This window comes from Lactuca saligna, chromosome 4 (assembly GCF_052625555.1).
Source record: "Lactuca saligna cultivar CGN05327 chromosome 4, ASM5262555v1, whole genome shotgun sequence".
Classification (NCBI taxonomy): domain Eukaryota; kingdom Viridiplantae; phylum Streptophyta; class Magnoliopsida; order Asterales; family Asteraceae; genus Lactuca; species Lactuca saligna.
Window position 1 is genome coordinate 200,232,532 of NC_136420.1, and position 21,823 is coordinate 200,254,354.

Consider the following 21,823-nt stretch of genomic DNA (forward strand, 5'->3'; position numbering starts at 1 on the left):
GATGCCTTAATGCATTAACTTAGATTATCTATAAGATGGTTAAAGCAAAATCATTAAGCATTCATCGAGGGTTACAATGAATGTTTCCAAAGCGACAATGATCGAAGTCATTACGAAGGCCCTCCAACTTTAAGGTATGATGTCCTTATGAATTTAACAAAGACTTGTGTTACTTAATTGTTTAAGCAATGCTGAGCTGAAAAGATGTTCAACTTTTTTTGTCGATATAAAGATGACTATTAACTTAGTTTCCACTAAAATTGTACACTATTTTGATAAAAATGAATTGTGCAATTAAAGAATTTGGATTAGAATATGGTTGGTTTAGATATTCAGATTTTTAGATTGGTTTTCAGCAAAACCAAATTACTAATTTATATTTTGTATTGATTTTGGTTTATCAAATAAGAACTGAATAGTTCAAACAACCGAATAACAAGTTATTTATTTATTTTAATTATATATCTTTAATCATTTATTAATTTACAATTTCATTTGAATATATTAAAAAGTTCATAAAAACCTTAATATATACTTCTTGTAAAAAGTTTTTAATATGTAAAATATTAAATTATAATATATATATATATATATATATATATATATATATATATATATATATATATATTAATAGTTGTTTATAATTTTAATTACACATAAACATATTTTAATTTTTTTGTTGTTAGGAAGTAAACCGCAAAACAAAAAAAAAAAAACAAAAGCACATGACACAATATTTACATGGTTTGATTTATGTGACCTACATCCACGAGCATGAGGAGAGTATTCTTCTGTTATGAGCTCTCAAACAGAGGTTACAAATACAATTTCACATAGATTAGCCTATCAATATATAATACACGACACTTCAAATAACTAGTAGGCATCCCAATTTATACTGAAGGGATCATACCTAGAACCCTAATGGGCCAAGCCCATTAGCACATAGGCTTATGAATGGTGTCAACTAATCACAATTCACCATGCAATTGCTTCTAGAATATTTATCCATGTTATATAACCCATGAGCATCAACAAAGCACATAAGACACAATATTTACGTGGTTCGATCTAGGTGACATACGTCCATGGGTAAGAGGGCAGTTTTCTTCAATTATGAGCTCTCAAACATAGGTTACATGTACAATTTCATAGTGATTCACCTATCATTTTGGAATATAACACACTTCAAATTACTAGCAGACATCCTTATTTATACTGATGGGATTAGACTTACAACCCTAATGGGCCAAACCCATTGGCCCATAGGCCTATGAATTGTATCAACCAATCACAATTCACCATGCAATAGCTTTTGGAACATTTATCCATGTCATACAACAACGCACATGATGGAGCACCTTGAGTCATAGTGGAGCATCATGATGCATAAGTGGTGCATCATGAACACTAGTGGCGCATCATCTATCATGGGGGTGCATCATGGTGTATTCCTTGAGAATATTCAACTTCTGAGCATCTTTGAACAATCTTAAGCATCATAGAGGACTTCATAGCATACATGGTTCATCAAGGACACAAGTGGTGCATCCTTGCACCAAGATGGCGTATCATCCTTGAGGATGTTGCACCTTGTGTAAGAGATGGCACACCTTCCTCACAAATGGCGCATGAGACTTCAATGTGGCATATCCTCCTTCCAAAGTGGCATATCATTTTCTAAAGTGGCACATCTACTTCTCAAGTAGCACACCTTGTTCCCCAATGGCGCACCAAGCTTCAAGATGGCATACCTTGTTCCTAGAGTGAGACACCTAAAGCATAGATGACACATCCATGCACCAAGATGTTTTATACCCCCTTTTAGAAGATTCGTTCATTTGTCAGATGATTCATTCCTTTATCAGATGATCTGTTCTTTTGTTACATGCTTTTATGAACCCCAAATGCTCCGTTGAACTCAAAAGCTCCATAAAAATACTGCAAATGCTTAAGTCACGTTTAACATTTATATAATTTAATATTTAAATTATATATATTTTTTAACTGTTTTGAATTTTGAAAACAAAATTATGAAAATTGATCTAATTGTATTGTATTTTGGTAGTTGCACATCAGATTTGATTTTAGTTTTCACTGATCTGGACGCTATCCTTTATTTTTTTTTATTGTAAATGGTTCCGTCACAAATTAATAGTCAATGTTTCATTTTTGGTTTGTCTCAAAATAATAGTCTACTTCTAAAAATAAATATCACTTTTATCAAATACCAGTCATAATTAGTTAAATTACCATTGAATTAAATGCAACTACTATGAAATTAAATGCAATAAAAGAGTACAATTGTCATATCATTTATTAAAGTTAGTGATAATTAATGTTTCTTTAATCTGTGTGTTTTTTTATCTGTGAATAATAATTTTAGGACGGAAAAAGTATTATATTTACCTTATTATATATCTAAATGTTTTTTTAAATAAAATTGAAATGTATAAACTAATTTGTTAATCAAATTTAAATATTTATAAAATTAAAAGTTTCAACAATTTGGTAATATCATACATAAAATGATTTGGTTGAGATTTTATTAATGTCCATTGATTTTTTTTTTAAACGACAAACTATCATACTCTTAATTTAATCCTAAACACCACCTATCTCTCCTAATGAGACTTGAGCTTAAGGGTGATCATAAGCGGGTACCCGACCAAATTTCCTGGAATCGGAACCGGAACCAGCGGTTCCTAGGATTTTGGAACTGAAGATTTTGGAATCGCTCTCGGAACCGCCAGAACTGGTTCCGGTTCCGGATACCTGGTGTCTAATTAAAAAAACGATGATAATTACAAACATTTGATTATAAAGTTTTTTTTTTCGTTTATTTGTTGTTGACCTTCGTTGTGTATAACTTACAATAATTTTGGTTATTTTTTTTTCTGTTAATAGCTATAAAAGTGACGAGATCGTAAAATATAGATGTCATAAGCCATAAAAACTAAACAAATGTTTTCTACAAATTTGTTGAAGAACCAAAATTACATAACTAAATTTTGGAAATACATAGTTATTTCGCACAATACATTTTTATCTAATTTATATAAAATTTTATAATTCACGCACAATGCATTGTTAGTCTAGTATATAAAAATATTGAATTTAGTCTAGGATATCTTAATATGTTAAAAGAACAACATGTACATGTAGCTTTTTAAATCTAACAAACATTAACAATTTTGGAACATTTCACACACACACACAAACCGGTTCCAGCGGGTACCCAGCGGATAGCGGTTCCGAAAACTTAAGAACCGGAACCAGAACTGGTTAAGGCGGTTCCAAAACTTTAGGAACCGGAACCGGTTCCGGTTCTGAAAATGGATACCCTGTTCCGCTGCTCACCCATACTTGAACCCATGACCTCTTATTTGAGAGAATCAATCCTTACCATTAGACCAAATACCTCTACTATTAATGTCCATTGATGCATATTTAATAAGTGATCTTAGGATAGAATAACGTAAGATCCTATGTGATTAAAGACAAATATCAATAATTCAATAAATGTTAAAAAAATGTATAATTAATACAATGTATATAAAACTGTTGTGACTATGAATAAATAATCATCGATCATCATATTGTAGCGATTAAATAAATAATCTTGCAATCATGAAAATAATTAAATTATTGGCATAATCAAATAATTAATTGATGAATAGAAGCAAGTGGATATGCCACCCTTGCATTATCCCAATATATGGTAATAGATATTAATTCCAAGGCATGCATTAATAAAATATAAAATATAATTATAATATTATATTGAAACTTTTAATTTTACTATTGATATATTATTGACGCTTCCAAAAAATTTGAAACGCGAAGAATATGTTTTTTTTATCTATAAAATTAAAAAAATTAATCAAGGCATTATCTAATAGAATGATGTCAATTCATTTGCAATGATAAATAAGTTATAATATGCCATTAATTTATAAACTTTTAAACATAAAATGTTATAATTCATAGTAAATAAAATATAAAATATGAATATATGTTTTGTATTAAATTATACCATAATTGGTAATTTTAGAGCACCTCCAATCATTTTTATAATTTCTTTTCATATTGATATATTTTATTTCTATAAACTTTATAAAAAAATGTTATTAATTTAAATTATTTCAAACTACTGATCATTTTTAAGTTTTTTAAGAAATTAACTAGTTTACTATCATTATGAAATGTTTTATAAAGTCATTTCATAATTTTATTAATTTTAAACATATACATTATTTATAAAACAAAAAAGTACTTCACAATAATATTAAATAAAAAATATATCATAATAAGTGAAATTAAAATAATATATTACAATATCTTTTCATTTCAAATAAAAATAAAATAAAGTTATTATGTTTATCGTTATAAAAATAAAAAAATCATATGATTATCATGAATTTAATATTTAATATTAGAGATTAAAATGTTATAAAATAATTATACAAAACTAACACTAATTAAAAAATAAAATAATATAAGAGAGTAAAATAAAATATTGTCAAATAAATGGGATTAGTTGTGGCAAAAATAAAATTCAAAAAAAAAAAACATTTAACAATATTTAATTATTTTGTATTTTTGTAATTGATAAAGGAAAACTTTTTTTATTAGTATTTATATAATTGGAGACGTTTTTAGATGTATCACTTATGTGTAATGATTTGGGATAATGATTTAGGAGGGTAATAAGGTTTTCAGTTTGTTCGTATTAGATCACTAAGGTTTTTTTGTGCGTATTAGACCAATATGGTTGTTATTACCGTTTAGAAATAGTCTTTTTACCGGTTTTAAAGGTTAAAAAGGACTATTTCTAAACGGTAATAACAACCATATTGGTCTAATACGCACAAAAAAACCTTAGTGACCTAATACGGACAAACTGGAAACCTTATTATCCTCCTAAGTCATTAACCCTAATTTTAAAGATATTAAGAATATATGACCATCAACAGTAAACTACTTCGTTTAGAACTCGCATCGTCCCATATAACCTGATACTCCTCTATATGGCGAAGCTCTTCATCTATAGTCGTCCCTTTGGGGACATCCGATAAAATTGGAACGATACAGAGAAGATTAGCATGGCCCCTGCACAAGGATGACACACACAAATCGAGAACTGGTCTAAAATATTTTTTAACCCTTCGTCGTCTTCTTTGGAACCCTAATTCTCTTTTCAAATGCTAATAGAGTTCAATTGCAATTCTTACGTTTCAGTAGTTCATCTACTGAAGTCATGATCAGATAATATGTGGATTCTATGGTCAGATTGATCTTCTTGTTGATGTCTTCAACCATTTGTGGCAAGTAAGGGTGATCTTTCTTTCTATAAAGTCTCCTTTAAGTTTTTTACTTTTCCTGTCATTAAGTTTCATGCTTTATAAACTTCCGTTTATGTGTTGTATATAGTATGTATGTATTTGTTTATGTGCTGATTTTTTTTATTCATTTTGCAACTTCAATTTCTTAGTTCATGTTGTGGTTTTGCTTTTTATAAAATAATTCATAATACACATCCTATACAAGTTCCCGCTGGTTTTACATTTCCATTTGTTATCAATGTAGACATTGATGGGAGGTATCAAAGTGAGATTTTGTTTTTGTACATATGGATGTGTTCATGTAAACATTTAAATGACAAAAAAGAAGTTACTGATAAATTGTTGCATATTTATGTAATTAAAATCATCAATCATATGAGTTTCTAGATTTAGAAGTTCTGGAAGGGTTGTGAGATAAGTTTAAATGGAAGCAACTATTTTCAGTCAAACAAATCATTCACATTGATTAGTAAGCATGTTTTCTAAATAATTAGGGTTAATGACTTAGGAGGGTAATAAGGTTTCCAGTTTGTCCGTATTATGTCACTAAGGTTTTTTTGTGCGTATTAGACCAATATGGTTGTTATTACTGTTTAGAAATAGTCATTTTTACCCGTTAAAACCGGTAAAATGACTATTTCTAAACGGCAATAACAACTATATTGGTTTAATACGCACAAACAAAACCTTAGTGACCTAATACGGACAAACTGAAAACCTCATTACCCTCCTAAATCATTATCCCTAATGATTTCGGACCAAGATTTGTATTGGATTATATCACAATATTTCACATCTTAAATGTATCCCTTATTTGGAATGATTTGGAATATGGTTAAAAAAAAATACATTAATACATTGCCTATATATTATAGTTTTGATAATAGTTTCACCTTGTATGCTCATTTTGCTGTGTTTGTTTTACAAGGCATATTAACTTACAAGGTTAAAAGCATATTTATGTAGCAATATAATCTATTGTAAATTCATACAAAATACAAGATTTTTTAAAATATGTTACAACATTTTTATCTGTTTATATAATAAAACATATCTTTTATCAATTTATACATAAATAAATTACTATTTATCTAAAAAATAACTTTTAATGTTTGTATAAAAGATTTCCATAAAAATATTGGTAAAAATTTAAAATACATAAAATAAAATATAATCAGAAACTACTTGAACTAACATTTAAATTGAAATTTTTTAATTATTTAACTCAAGCTTTTTCCTAGAAAAGTAAAATCCAAACTATTATTCAAACATACATATCTAATAAATAAACAACGAAAAAAAAAAGGAAATATGGAAAAAGATCAAAACAGATGTGCTTCACGAGTAAATATTGAATATGGTGTTCGTGTTAGGTGTCTCTCTCATTTTCCTCTAATCCTTCTCTTCTCCCAAAATCATCCACTGCGCTCCTCTACAAATCACACAGTCTTTAAGAAGAACATTAATTATTATCACCGAATACCCAATTAAATTTTGTCGGAAAATCTATTTTTTCTTACACCCAGGCGAAGAACAACAACAACAGCTCCACTCCTTTCCATTACACCAACGTCATTCAATCACCTTTATGTGTATTATTGTGTTTTCAATTTAATTTCTACTGCTCATAAAATCATCACACCAGCTCACACCCACAAACCCAATTCCTCTTTTTTTCTTTCTTTCTGAATAATGAGACAAATTTTGGGATTTTTCATGGCGGTTTCGCCGATCTGGCAGTGGTCGTCTTCGGCGATTTGATGAACCAATGACTTTTCCGGTGACTTTTCAATTCATTTCATGGGGTTCACGATTTGTTCTACCAATATTAGTATCATCAGATGCATTGTTTTTCCCAGAAAGAAATTGTCGACTGAGCTATTAGTTCTCCAGGTATAAAAAAAATACATCTTCTTTTTTCAGAGGTTTATTGTTAGTGAAATACTAGGGTTCTTACTTCTTAGTTAAGTTTCATATCCTCTCCCAACATTTTTTATATTGAAAAAACTAAAACTTCCCATAGATTGGCTTTTGCAATCATTGGTTTAAAAAATTCGAGCTTTATTCAAAGTCTTTAATTACATCTAACATCAACATCAACATCAGGAGGTTGTGTAGGAAATTAGGGTTTATATTTCACGGACAATGCTAAATGTAGCCCTTGTTTTGAAGTAATTATATGCTCAGTTTCTAGTATTTCAGCAACCTATTTCTGCTATTATATGATTATTTAGGATCACATATTCATTCTACTTCTAGCTGCAACAAAACAGAAAGGGGTCTTGTAAAATGACTTATATACCCTTACTCTATCTGTTATTTAACTTATAGAGTTATAGTTCAGGCATCATTTAAAGTTGTGATAAATCTAAATCACTTAACTACATATAAATCAACATGGTTTTGTTGTTCTTTTTGTATGCAGATTCTTTTATTATTAGTATTTTTCAACATCACTGAAGCAAAATATGGGGATGAAGAATTACGGATACAAAGAAGAGAAAAGTTTGGTGAAAAAATTCAATCACATTCATGCATTCATGACCAGATAATTGAACAGAGGAGGAAGAGACCTGGAAACAAAGTGTTTTCTGTTACACAACAGGTTTATCAAGTGCCAACTCATCTTCATCATAAAGGAAGAGAATTATTGGGAGCTTCAAAATCTTTGAGTTTTTCAAAAAATGAAAAGCTACCCATAAGAATTTATTTGAATTATGATGCTGTGGGTCATTCAGCTGATAGAGATTGTAGAAATGTTGGTGATATTGTTAAGGCAAGTTTATTATACTCATAGTATGTTTCTTTTTTACTATTAAGTGTTGTTTGGATAAATAATGTTTTAAAAAGTGTTGACTTTTGAGAATATAACAGAAAAATAAATGAAGGGAAATTTGTTCTTTCTGGATTAAGTAAAAAAGAGGGTAAATTTGTAAAAAGGCAGGACTTAAGAGGAAAACATCATTTCCATTATGTTCTCTGTGAATTCATTCTTTCTGCATTAAGTCAAAAAGAGACACTCATATATATAACTTATTGGGTTAAAGCTTGTCCTAATTAAGTCCATTAAGTAAAAAAGAGGGCAAATTTGTAAAAGAGTAGGACTTCATGGGGGAAAGTCTCAGTTTCTTGACTTTCTTTATTAAGTAAAAAATAAACACCCTCTATAACTTACTGGATTAAGTATAGTCCCTATTAAGTAAAAAAGAGGAAAATTTGTAAAAGAAGCCTCATTTCCCTTGTCCCCATTAAGTAAAAAAAGAGGGCAAATTCGTAAAAAAGCAGGACTTAAAAAGGAAAGCCTCATTTTCCTTATCTTTTTGTCCTAAGTCTTGTTCTTTTTCTTTCTTTATTAAGTAAAAAAGAAACACCCATACATAGCTTAAATCGTTTAGTCCTGTACCCATTGAGTCCATTACGTACAAAAGAGGGCAAATTTGTCAAAAAAAAAAGTACGAATGACTTAATGGGAAACACCTCATTTCCATGTCTTTCCCTATCAGGTCATTCTCTCAGTATTAAGTAAACAAGAAACAACAATTCATTCATTTATTTATTATTATTTTTTTCAGTTAGGTGAGCCACCTGTGGGTTCTGATTCAGGTGGGCCCACATGCAACCCTCACAATGATCCTCCAATTTTGGGTGACTGTTGGTATAATTGCACATTGGATGATATAACTGGAGAGGACAAAAGACAACGCCTTCAAAAGGTTCTTCTGACTTCCTACTATAATACTATTCTTATATTTGGTTGTTAGATCTTGAAGGGTAGTAACGTCTTTTTGTTTAATTTGAGAGAACAGGCTTTAGGGCAGACAGCAGAATGGTTTGAAAGGGCATTGGGTGTTGAACGTGTTAGAGGAAACTTGAGGTTAAGTGGTTACTCTGCTTGTGGTCAAGATGGTGGTGTGCAGCTTCCACGTGAATATGTAGAAAGTAACACTCCATTAATATCACCATTTTTATTAATCAAGTAAAGTAATAAACTTTCTTTAATTATTTTGATTTTTTTTTTTTTTATAAATATGTTGATAGAGGGCGTTGCTGATGCGGATTTGGTTCTTTTGGTGACTACAAGACCCACCACTGGCAACACCCTTGCTTGGGCTGTAGCATGTGAACGCGATCAATGGGGCCGTGCAATTGCTGGTAATTGCTTCTTGTTCTTTTCTCCCATTCACATCAGTGTCTGTGTCACTGTCACTGTCAGTCTGTCTTTGTTGTTATGTCTTGTCTTGGATAGTATATAAAGTTGTAACATTTCATTCTATCCACATCATTTTGTGTTTGTGTCTGTGTCACTGTCACTGTCACTGTCACTGTGTCTGTGTCACTGTCACTGTCACCGCCACTGTCTATCTCTGTTGTTATATCTCGTCTTGGATAGTACATAAAGTTGTAACATTTCCTTCTATCCACATCATTCTGTGTCTGTGTCGGTGTCTGTGTCATTGTGTCTGTGTATGTGTCTGTCACTATCACTGTCACCTGTCACTGTCTATGTTGTGATGTCTTATCTTGGAAAGTACATAAAGTTGTAATATTTCCTTCTATCCACATCATTCTCTGACTCTATATGTGTCAGTGTTGTGATGTCTTGTTTTGGGGCTTAAGTTAGGTTTATGCATTTAATAAATTGATTTTATCTGTTTGCAGGACATGTGAATGTTGCTCCACGCCACTTGACAGCTGAAGCAGAAACATTACTTTCAGCTACGTTAATACATGAAGTGAGTTTTTATTCTCATTATATAGCATTGTGTTTTCGATCGAATATTTGAGATTTTGAAACTTGTTTTTGAGAAAATTTGAATTATTAGGTCATTCACGTCCTTGGGTTTGACCCTCATGCCTTCACACATTTTAGAGATGAGAGAAAAAGACGACGTACTCAGGTACACTTATAAACTCTGAAAAACTTAAATACAAAACTAGATTCGTTAACACTGTTTGGTATCTAAACTGATAAAGTGAAATTGTTTTAATAATGATTTTCTTTTGTGTGTGTGTGTGTGTGTGTGTGTGTATTTAGGTAACCAAACAAATGGTGGATGAAAAGCTTGGGAGAATGGTAACTCGTGTGGTTCTTCCACGTGTTGTTATGCATTCACGCTATCATTATGGAGTATGTTTTTCTACCTTTTGACAAGATTCTTTCAGTAGAAGTATCAATTTCTAAAGATACAAAAGAAAATGAGCAAAAAAATATAATATTTACAAGTTCTTGATTGTCAGGCATTTTCTGAAAATTTCACTGGTTTGGAATTGGAAGATGGTGGAGGGCGTGGAACATCAGGTTTGTCACCATCTTATCCAAGATAGAATCTTTATTAACTTTACACCATTCCCAGATTATTAAACAAGACATAGAAAAAAAAAGATAGGGTTCATGAGAAAATCATGTTTTAAAAAAAGAAACAATCTTTATGTATACAACACTTGCTCCTTTCAATGCTTCACTCATACTCAAAAACAAAAAGAAGAAACAACACAACACAACATGTTACTAATTGGTGAGATACTTGGATTTAATAACTGAAATTTGTAAACATGTATGTATGATGTATTAGGATCTCATTGGGAGAAGAGACTTCTGATGAATGAAATAATGACTGGATCGGTTGACACAAGATCTGTAGTTTCAAAAATGACACTCGCTTTGTTAGAAGATAGTGGTTGGTATGAAGCTAATTATAGCATGGCAGAAGTTCTTGATTGGGGAAGCAACCAAGGGACAGAGTTTGTGACTTACCCTTGCAATATTTGGAAAGGAGCGTATCATTGCAACACCACACAATTTTCAGGCTGTACATATAACAGAGAGGCCGAGGGTTATTGTCCAATTCTAAATTATAGTGGGGACCTTCCTCCGTGGGCCCGTTATTTCCCACAACCTAATAAAGGTCAACAAATCTTTACTTTCTTTTGCACAACAAGTTGTACTGTGTTTGACCTGCATTGGACCGAGACTCAGACTGATGTCAGTGAGACAAATATTACAACTTTTTGCCCCACCAAAAAAAGTGGCACAACATGGGACATGGACTCGCTCTCGATCTCTCTCTCTCTCTCTCTCGTTTGTGCAAAAGACGTAAATACCCTCCCCATCATCATTATCGAAAAATAGCCCTAGAAAGCTTGTCCAGTCTGGTTAGGTTCAGTTCAGGGTCCGCTGGACCCTGAAGGGACTAGGTCAGACTGGACAAGCTTTCTAGGGTTTTTTTTTTTCGGTGATGAGGATGAGGAGGGTATTTACGTCTTTTGCACAGACGAGAGAGAGATCGAGAGCGAGCCCATGTCCCATGTTGTGCCACCTTTTTTGGCGGGGCAAAAAGTTGCAATCTTTGTCTCATTGACATCAGTCTGAGACCGAGTCCAATGCAGGTCAACCAGTCTTGTGGTTTTCTATGATTTGATGATAAAAGTTGAACTTAAACGGGTGAATCTTGGTGAAATCTAAATACAGGTGGACAATCATCATTGGCTGATTACTGCACCTATTTTGTAGCTTATTCTGATGGTTCATGTATAGACACTAACAGTGCACGGATGCCAGATAGAATGTTGGGGGAAGTCCGTGGAAGCAATTCGAGGTAAAAAAAAACAAAAGTTTTATTATAGCATCCTACTTTTGTAGCTTTTAGCCTATTTTTTTTCTAACCAAAAAAAAAAAAAAAAATCTTTGATGAAGTTTTACTTGTAATTTGTTTATATAGATGCATGGCTTCTTCATTAGTACGCAATGGGTTTGTTAGGGGTTCTATGGCTCAAGGAAATGGTTGTTATCAACATAGGTGTGTCAACATGACTTTGGAGGTTTGTTTTTAATACTTGATGTAAATTTATTTGTATAATTTCTGGTTTATTTAATATTTAATAATCATATGATTATCTCAAAGTCAAATCAATGTTGGTTTTACAGGTTGCTGTTGATGGGATTTGGAAAGCTTGTCCAGAAGCTGGTGGACCTCTTCAATTTCCTGGATTTAATGGTAATTTTTTTCAACAATATAAAAAAGTAAAAGTATATTAATGATTAATGATTCTTGTTTTGTGGCATACTAATTGTTACTACAGGTGAGTTGATTTGTCCAGCTCATCATGAGCTTTGTAGTGTGAAGAAAAACCCTCTTTTAGTGTCAAGGCAATGCCCTAATTCATGCAATTCAAATGGTGATTGTGTTAATGGGAAGTGTATTTGCTTTCTTGGGTTTCATGGCCATGATTGTGGTAAAAGTAAGTTTTATTTTTATTATTTTTAGTTTTTTTTACCACAATATTTGATATAATAGTGATAATAATAGCAAAGTGTTATATAATTTCAGGGTCTTGCCCTAGAAATTGTAATGGGAATGGGAAGTGCCTCAAAAATGGTATTTGTCAATGTGCAGATGGATTCACTGGGATTGATTGCTCAACTGGTGAGTTTTTAAAAATTACCTTTTTGCCCATTAACAGTAACTATGAGATATTGGTATCATCAATCAAAGACTATGTGTTAAGTGTTAAGTCAAACAATGTGTATATGCATTACACCAATGTTCTTCCAATTTTTTTTCCTATCAAAACATCATATTTGGAAAAATCTACCGAATTATACTTGATTTTTTTAGGGTTAATCTCATAAAATACCTTATATTTTGTAATTTTTCCGGATTAAACCTAATCTTTATTTTCTTCCTGAAAAAGACCTTGTATTTTTTTCATTTTTTCCAAAAAAACCCTCAACTTTGTCTTTTTTTTTTTTTTTTTCCGAAAAAAACCCCTCAACCTATTAAATGTGTTTCCAAATAAACCCTCGACTTTTTTAGTTTTTCACGAAAAAAGCCTCACATTTTACAAGTTTTTCCGAAAAAAAAAACAACTAAAAGGGCCATACATGCAAGGCCTTTTTCAGAAAAAAAATAAAAATAAAGTTGAGGTCTTTAATCGGGACATAACACAAAATATAAGTTTTTTTATTAAAAAAAAAGAGTAAATTACACGAATGGTCCCTATAGTTTGGGATAATTTGCACGTTTGGTCCCTAACTTATTTTTTTAACTCGGAAGGTCCCTACTGTTTGTTTTTGTTGCGCGCTTGGTCCTGTCTTACCTAAAGAGACTATTTTGCCATTGATTTTTTTTTTAATTTATTTAAATAAACGCACCCCCAACCCATTTCCACCTCACCTTACCTTACCTACCCCACCTTATCTAAATAAATTAAAAAATCAAGGGAAAAATAGTCTTTTTAAATAAGACAGGGACCAAGCGCGCAACAAAAACAAACTCTAAGAACCATCCGAGTTAAAAAAATAAATTAGTGACCAAACATGCAAATTACCCCAAACCATAGGGACCATTCGTGTAATTTACTCAAAAAAAAAGCCTACTAAGTGGTTTGTATTTGGATGAGACTGCTACAAGTGGTTAGATAAGATATTTAAAGAAATGAAAATAGGAAGATTCTATAAATAACAAACACATAAAGAAAAGTACATTGATATTTGTTGCAGCTGTTTGTGATGAACAATGCAGTCTTCATGGAGGGGTATGTGATAACGGGGTGTGTGAATTTCGTTGTTCGGATTATGCGGGATACACGTGTAGAAACACTTCATTGGTTCTTGAGAATCTTTCAATTTGCAAACATGTGTTAATGAATGATGTTGATGTTGGAGGAAATGGAAATGGACAACACTGTGCACCAAGTGAATCGAGTGTTTTGAGGCAATTGGAAGATGTTGTGGTGATGCCTAATTATCATAGGTTGTATCCAACGGGTGCTAGAAAGATTCTCAATATGTTTATTGGTAGAAATTGTGATAAAGCAGCTAAACGTCTTGCTTGTTGGGTAACTCTCTTTTTTCTTTTTTCTTTTTTCTTTTTTAGCCTGTCATGTTTGGCAAACCAAAAAGTAGCTTACGACTATGTTCGGCGTACTAGCTGAAAAGCTAGCTGTTAAATAAAAAGCTAGCTGATAAAAAATAACGTTTGGTAAAACTAGTTGAAAAACTAGCTGAAATATATACAATTACATAAAAGGACATGTGAGAGTATGTGTTTCTATAATTAATTAAGGGGTGTGTTTGGAAAATTTAAAAAAAGCTCATAAAAAGCTAGTCTAAGTAGCTTTTTAAAAAGCTAGCTTATAAGCTACTTTTTGGTTTACCAAACACGACAACATAAAAAAGCTCGAAAAATAAGCTAGCTGTGGTGCGCCAAACACAACCTATAAGTTAGCTTTTTTAAAAAGCTACGTTTCAACGAGCTTTTTATGTCATTTCAGCTTAGTTTTACCAAACGTTATTTTTTATCAGCTAGCAGCTAACTTTTCAGCTATGTCTGCTCTAGAGAAAGTGGTGTATGAATAAATGATGTTTGAAAAGTATTTGAGAAAATGATGACATACTTTTATTATAGCATTTTACTTTTAATGTTTCATATTGTATCATTGCACTTCGAAATATCTTACCCAATGCAAAATGATTTTCACTTCTATAATAAGAAAAAAAAAATTAGAATCACAATGCTTTAAGTGGGTAGGTTTTTCAAAGAGTAATGCCTTAATAATGAACAAATTGGAAGTAAAATGTTGTAATAGAATGAAATGAAAAGTAGGATACTTTCATTTATTAACCAAAAATAAATGTGGGCAAATTTGTAAGGCTATGTTCCTTTTCATTTTTCATTGTTACTTAACTCAAAATGATTACCATTTTATCCTTACAAGTATCATCCATATGGATGTGCAAACAAAGGGTAAAATGGTCATTTTGGGTAAACTTTTCTTGAATTTTCGTTTCTGATCTCATTCCTCTTTTCGTTGCTATTACACTTATAAATCTTTTATAAGAAACCATATTATATATTGTGGAATTGAACAGATATCAATACAGAAGTGTGAAAAAGATGGAAACAACAGATTAAGAGTATGTTATTCAGCATGTCAAGCGTATAATCTGGCATGTGGTGCATCACTCGATTGCTCAGATCAAACACTTTTCAGTGATCAAGATCTATGCACAGGTTTGGGTGAAATGGAGTCATGGTTTTGAAGAATCATTGTAAATTATAGAACAGTTTTTTTTTGTTCCTATTATACCCCTCTGAGTTCAAATTTTCGTGGGCTGTAATTTCCTAGGGTTTATTGTAAAGAAAAAGCCAGCACAAAGTGCACTGGCTTTTAGATTTTTTTATGATGTAGAAATTTATGCTATAAAGAAAAGAAAGAAATTCAGTGGGGTTTTGAGTTATAAAAAAGAACAAGGACTTATGATTTGTTTTTAGGGTTTGGTTTTTATATGTGTTTGTCCTCTTAGGATATTATAAAAAATATAAAGATTGGGTAGATTTTTCTATGTACGATACATCAATGAGAAAAAGAAAAAAAAGTAAATGTTGAAATAGAAAGAAAGAAAGTAGGGTTTTTTTGATAATATGTAAGTAAGTGAAAGTATGTTGGTATGTATTGCATTTAGCCCTAAATAAGACAGCAATCTGAGTTTATAGTCTTCTAAATATATTAATGACATTCTAAATGTTAGAATTATTATTTATTTAACAAACAAAATGTTCACTTGACATTTTGGTTCATCCCAATTCTGACATAGGAGATGAACACTTTTACTTCGTTTTTTCAAGCTTGATTTGATTGATCTCCAATAGCATGAAGAAGTTTTGCATTTTTATCTTTCTTCAAATTGGTTTTTGATTAATAAGTTTGGACATTGGATCAAGTTAAAGAAAGTAGACCTAAGTGCACATAAGCTTGGATTTGAGATTACTGAGTTTGATTTTCACGCTCTTCATGTATGTGTTGGGATAAACATAAGAAGTTTCTATGGACTATATGTGTACCTATCTCTTCATTTATTTATGATTGTTCGTTCAAGTTTCTTTGGCATAGAGAAAGAGCTTAGGAAGAATCTAGAGAAAGAAACGGAGCATAAGGAGTTCATAAATGAAGAAGAAAAACATTAGGAAACGACACAATGACCAAACAGTTTGCCTAGTAAATTGTGGATGTTGTTAGGTTACTTTGATTTACTAGGTTAAGCTATGATTATGATAAAACGAAGAAATAAGTTGCTACACAATGATGAAATGATGTATAAATGTTGTAAGTTTGTGATACACAAGAGTTACTACTTTGGAGATCGCCAAAGAAATGAGCACATGGGTCACAACATATAGCAATCTCTCTTTGGTTGTACAATATACACAAATATCGTCACTTGCTATGGATGTATATCATCTGATCGATTGTGGCTCCATCTAATTGATCGTGTCTCTATTGTGGTTTTGATATTGTTTGTTTGGTTGTTTAGATTTTGTTATCGATTTGATCTTTTTTTTTTTTTTTTTTTTTTTTTTTCATTTTGGTTGTTGGGATCACCTTGGTTATTGGGATCAAGTGTTTGTGTATTTCTGGTGGAGATTTATCATTCACCATGAATGTTGATAGCTTGGGGTTGTCGTTTTCTTTCTCGAACAAGTGGTACTGAGCATCTAGGTTTTGTTTTGAGTGCATTTGGGTTGCCCTCTTAATCCCCTACAAGTTGTTAATTTTGGTGTACATAAAATGTTTGATGGCATGTCGAGATGTCTAACTCGACAGCAAGCAATGTCTTTGCTACAAGATCTTGATTGTGTGTTAAAGGTTCATTTGTTATATCAGATGCCACTTTGTAGCTTGAAAAATGGAATGAGGATTGGGATTTTTGGCTAGTAGCAATAAAGATGAAAGTCATCTAGATTACTAACTAGTGTCACTCTGTTGTATTTGCTCTCGAGGAGTATGAGTTGGATACGTGTAGAACAAAGCTTCATGATTAAAGACAATGCACTTTGATTAGGCTTCAGTTAGCTATACGTGAAGATGTGAAATACCAAAATTTTCAAGAGACTACTAATGAACGAATTTGGTATAAGCTTGTGAGGATTTATTTGAAAGAATTATTAACCAATGAGTTAATTCTTTGGAAGTCGATCGATCTTTAAGTAAAAAAAATGAAGGATGCATCCATGATCAAGAATCACATGTCAATGCGAGAATGAAGACAATGGATTTAGAGTTCGTTAAGGAGTTTTTGGCTACGATTCTTAGAATTGTTCGTTATTTGGATAAAAACGAATTGTCAAATTAGATAATTTGGATTGGACTATTTAGTTCGGATTTTCGGATTGGTTTTTAACAAAGCCAAATTCTTATTTTGGATTTCGAATTGGTTTTGGTTTATAAAATAGGAACCGAATAGTCCAAAAAATCTGAATAACAATTTATTATTTATTTATTTTTAATACACACACACAAACACACAAACACACACACAAACACACAAACACACACACACACACACACATATATATATATATATATATATATATATATATATATATATATATATATATATATATATATATATATATATATATTAGTAATTGTTTGTAAATTTTAAACCACAACTAAATAATTTGTTATTGTTTTTTATGTAAAGTTGACTAATATTCTAATTATATGTGGTTTTAAAATGTTTTCATTTTTGAAAACGTAATTATAGAAACCGATCCAACCAAATTGTGTAATTTGGTTGGATCAGATCGAATTTGAATTTAGTTTGGAGTATTCGAATGTAAGTGTAACATTCAGATTCTTGGAGGTATTTAATTTTAATGTATTTTGGAAATTGGGAGAGACCACATCGTGGTGAAGGCTCCCACGACTTGGCGATGTTGGAAGTTTTGTGGATTATTTAATGATCCCCACGACGTGGCATATATTGGCCATGACACGACGACCCTCTGATGTGAAAACCCTGCCCATCTTCAGCCTTCATCACTCTCAAGCCCCATAAACCTAACCCTAACCCACCTTGAAGCTTTTGAGCTCATTTTCAATCCTTTTTGGTGATTTTGAAGGAAGTATGTAACATCCATAAAAATTCAAGCCAATTTAAAACTTTTTAAAACATTTAAAACGATTACGTTATTACAATTTGTTTTCAAGTTTAAACATCAGAGTATCTCCAGAATCAAATCATCAAATTATGAAATATGAGGAACTATACGATCACACGTTCGCCTTCCCGCGATCATCAGAAGTACCTGAACCAATAATCGATTAATGTAAGCTCGAAGGCTTAGTGAGTTACCCCCAAATACCAACGCTATACAAATATAACGATATCATATAAATATATAAGCAACATCATGCATAATGAGCCATCAGTTTGACTGGACCACCTCACAGGCCATTAGTCTATCTGGACCACTCTCAGAGCCTTCGGCGTGTCTGGACCGCCTCTCAGGGCCTTCAACCTATCCGGACCGCTTGCTGGGCCTTCGGCCTGACTATATGCCTCCCGGGTCTGCAGTATATCTGGTCCGCCTTGGGTATCTTGGCCTACAACACAAAGCAGGGCCTACCTCAACCCAATCCCCCAAACCAAAAAACATGTGCACATACATATAAACATAGCCATGCAGATCTAACAGATCACTAACATAGCAACCATCCTATAACCAGGATACTGATCTAACCGATCTCTAACATAGCAACCATCCTATAGCCATGATACTGATCTAACCGATCACTAGCATAGAAACCATCCTATAACCAGGATACTGATCTAACCGATCTCTGACATAGCAACCATCCTATAACCAAGATACATATCATAAAGCATAACATGCAATAAACTCGGATACAAATCCGAAAAAAGGCCGATATTGGTGCCTTCGATCGTGGTAGTATAGTGAGGACAAATCACCTTTCAAATAGCTCGAAATGATAATATCAACCTCCTCCAAATATAGCTCCAACACTCGTACCTACACCCATCAATGATCCAACTCCATAAATTCCAAATTACCAAAATAACCCCAGAAGTCAAACATGTCAACCCTTGGTCAAAGGCAAGGTCATCAGTCAAGGTCAACAATCCATGTTGACCCAACTCGTTGAGTGCAGCTCACTGACTCGTCGAGTCCTTCTAGCACTCGAAGAATCATGAAGATCCTAGTTGAATCACCGAGTTCCCAGGCAACTCGTTGAGTTCATGCATGTCCAATTGTCAGGAAAATCCTAATTGACTCATTGAGTCGTCTTGCAGACTCACCGAGTTCATGCAGAAACCCTCAAAAGCTAATCTTCATCGGATTCGCCGAGTTGGCCATGCAGCTTGTCGAGTTCCTTTAGTATTTTCTCCATTCAAACGTTTATAAGCCACCCCAAAGCTCCACTGTTGAGTTTAAGGGGTTGCACCATTAGGCCATGGTAGTTCGGTCCATTTTGTACTCATGGTTTGGGCCTGTCCAGCCGTGTTTAGTTTTAGGGTTTACATATATATAGTGCATGCATGCATTATATTGATTACACTTTTGATAATTATTGAGGAGATTAAGTATTGTAACCCTAACACACGTCTACAGTAGCAATTCACATTGAATTCTTCTGAGGTAAAGCATATTAATCATTCGACACTCGTTTGATTCATCATTGTGTTTGACATCTTTCATTACACGTTATTGTTTTATTGATATCTGTTTGAATCTATCGATCTTAGAAAGTTTAATTCTCATCAATTGGTATCAGAGCAGGAGACTGTGTAATTCATACGCATCTCTTCTGTTGGAAGAATCTTTTAGGGTTTCGTTTTTATCGAATATGTAGGAGCCATGGTATCTCTGTTGACGTTGTTTCTTACATTTGATAAAACCCTAATTCAATTTTTACAAGTCTGATTCTTAGCAGATATCTAAAAAGGTCATCATGTCTCTTGACGATTCTCAAACCAATCCAATAAATATCTCCAACAACATTGGATCCACAACGAGAATTCCCATTCTTTACACTTAATATTATGAAGTTTTAATGCATCACTTTGAAGACTACGTCGCGGATCTGAAGACAATGGCTATCTTATATGGGAAGCAATAACATTGGGTCCTTTTGTTCATTCTAGAACAAATAGAACTATAAAGACTCAAAAGGAATACTAACCAACTCTTGACTAATGTGGAGAAGATTCCTTAAGACGAAAAAGAAAAGTTATTGTGTAACGTAAAAGCCATGAGAATGATAAGGTTCGCCTTGCAGTCTGATACCTTTCGTCTGCTTAGCCCATGCACCACAACGAAAGAGATCTGGGATAGACTCAAGGAGTTATATTCAACGGATGAAGACCTGGAACACTCCATCCAAACTTTATTGCTTTCAGAGTTCGGTGCATTTCAACAAAAACTGGATGAAAAACTCATTCAGGCTTTTGATCGTTTCAACCATCTTCTAAGTAAAATGATAAAGCATGCCATTGGAAGAGAAGTGATCGAACCGAATGTCACATTTTTGAATAGTTTAAGACTCGAATGGATGGATGTAGTGTCAACTGTGAAGGCTCATGAGCAGTTTAAGTCTTATTCCCTGGCGAAGATGGTGGGTATTCTCAAATCTCACGAAAGTGTTGTGAAAAAAGAAATGAAAGAGGTGTCCAGTATGGGATCCTTGGCCCTTCTCTCTAAAGCGAAGAATGTGGCAGAGGATGAAGAAAAGTTAGAAATCTCAAAGTGTGATCTGACAAGCGAAGAGTATGCAATAATGGTCTCCAACCCAAAGCGGTTTGCTCGTAAGAAGTTCACTGTCGCCAAGAACCAAAACTGGAAGGGAAAGCTATATCTCAGAAAAGGCTAAAGAGGATATCAAAAAAATCCTCAAAAAGAAGAAGAGAAGAAGGAGAGCAAGCTGGTGGGAGACTCCGGATACGATTGCAACTTCTGCCATGGAAAAAACCATTTTGCCAAAGATTGCATGTTGAGAAAGCTGTCAGAGAAGAAAGACGGTGAAGATGATGAAGCATATCATATGCGCAAGCTGGAGGAGATAAAGAAGAAGAAAGCCTCTAATAATGCTATGAACTTTTTGGTTGTGCAGGAGAATATGGTCGATGATGAATTCAGTGGAGTAGAAGTCTGGTCGACAGACTCTGAAGATGAAGAAGTGCATAAACCAATGCATGGTAGGGCATTTGTGGCCAAAGAAGATAATGTTGAGTTTGCAGGGAAATGCTTGATGGTAACTACTGGAGCGTCTCAAATGAGGGGCTACACAAGAGAATGAGAGTGTAATGAAGCGAATCAGAAGGAAGATAAATGCTTCGCTGCCAAGCCTGTGAGCGAAAGGATCAATGACTGTGATCAGTTGATCAAGAAGGTACAATCTATTATCGAATCACTTAAAATACCTGTAACAAACTATGAAAAGGAATTAAATGAATTAAAATTTAAGTTTTCAAGTTTAAGTGGAAGCCTAATGCAAACTCGCCTCACAAATGCTAACCTAACCGATCAACTTAGCAGGGCAACATTCAAGAGTGAGGAGCGAAGAATGTGGATCGAAAAGATGGAGTTAGAGTTAGTTAGGACGAAAGATGAGCTGATTTATTTACAGCGAGACAATTTAAAGCTTTTAAAACAACAAAATATTTTTTGTTTAAT

At 32.8% G+C, this 21,823-nt stretch overlaps 1 protein-coding gene and 1 non-coding gene across 2 annotated transcripts; both read left to right on the forward strand.

Moving 5' to 3' along the window:
* The first annotated feature begins 5,055 nt into the window (after positions 1-5,055).
* On the forward strand, positions 5,056-5,158 carry LOC145044388 (U6 spliceosomal RNA). The gene has a single exon (XR_013681342.1). It is a non-coding gene; the product is annotated as a U6 spliceosomal RNA (small nuclear RNA).
* A 1,536-nt stretch (positions 5,159-6,694) lies between these two features.
* On the forward strand, positions 6,695-15,618 carry LOC145043242 (uncharacterized). The gene is made up of 17 exons (XM_078991825.1): positions 6,695-7,238; positions 7,771-8,125; positions 8,922-9,058; positions 9,152-9,284; positions 9,384-9,497; positions 10,005-10,078; positions 10,169-10,243; positions 10,381-10,473; positions 10,584-10,644; positions 10,919-11,251; positions 11,815-11,941; positions 12,065-12,164; positions 12,271-12,340; positions 12,426-12,584; positions 12,674-12,769; positions 13,846-14,183; positions 15,217-15,618. The coding sequence occupies exons 1-17, from the start codon at positions 7,146-7,148 to the stop codon at positions 15,385-15,387; spliced, it is 2,529 nt and encodes an 842-aa protein (XP_078847951.1). The 5' UTR covers positions 6,695-7,145; the 3' UTR covers positions 15,388-15,618.
* The last annotated feature ends 6,205 nt before the right edge of the window (positions 15,619-21,823 follow it).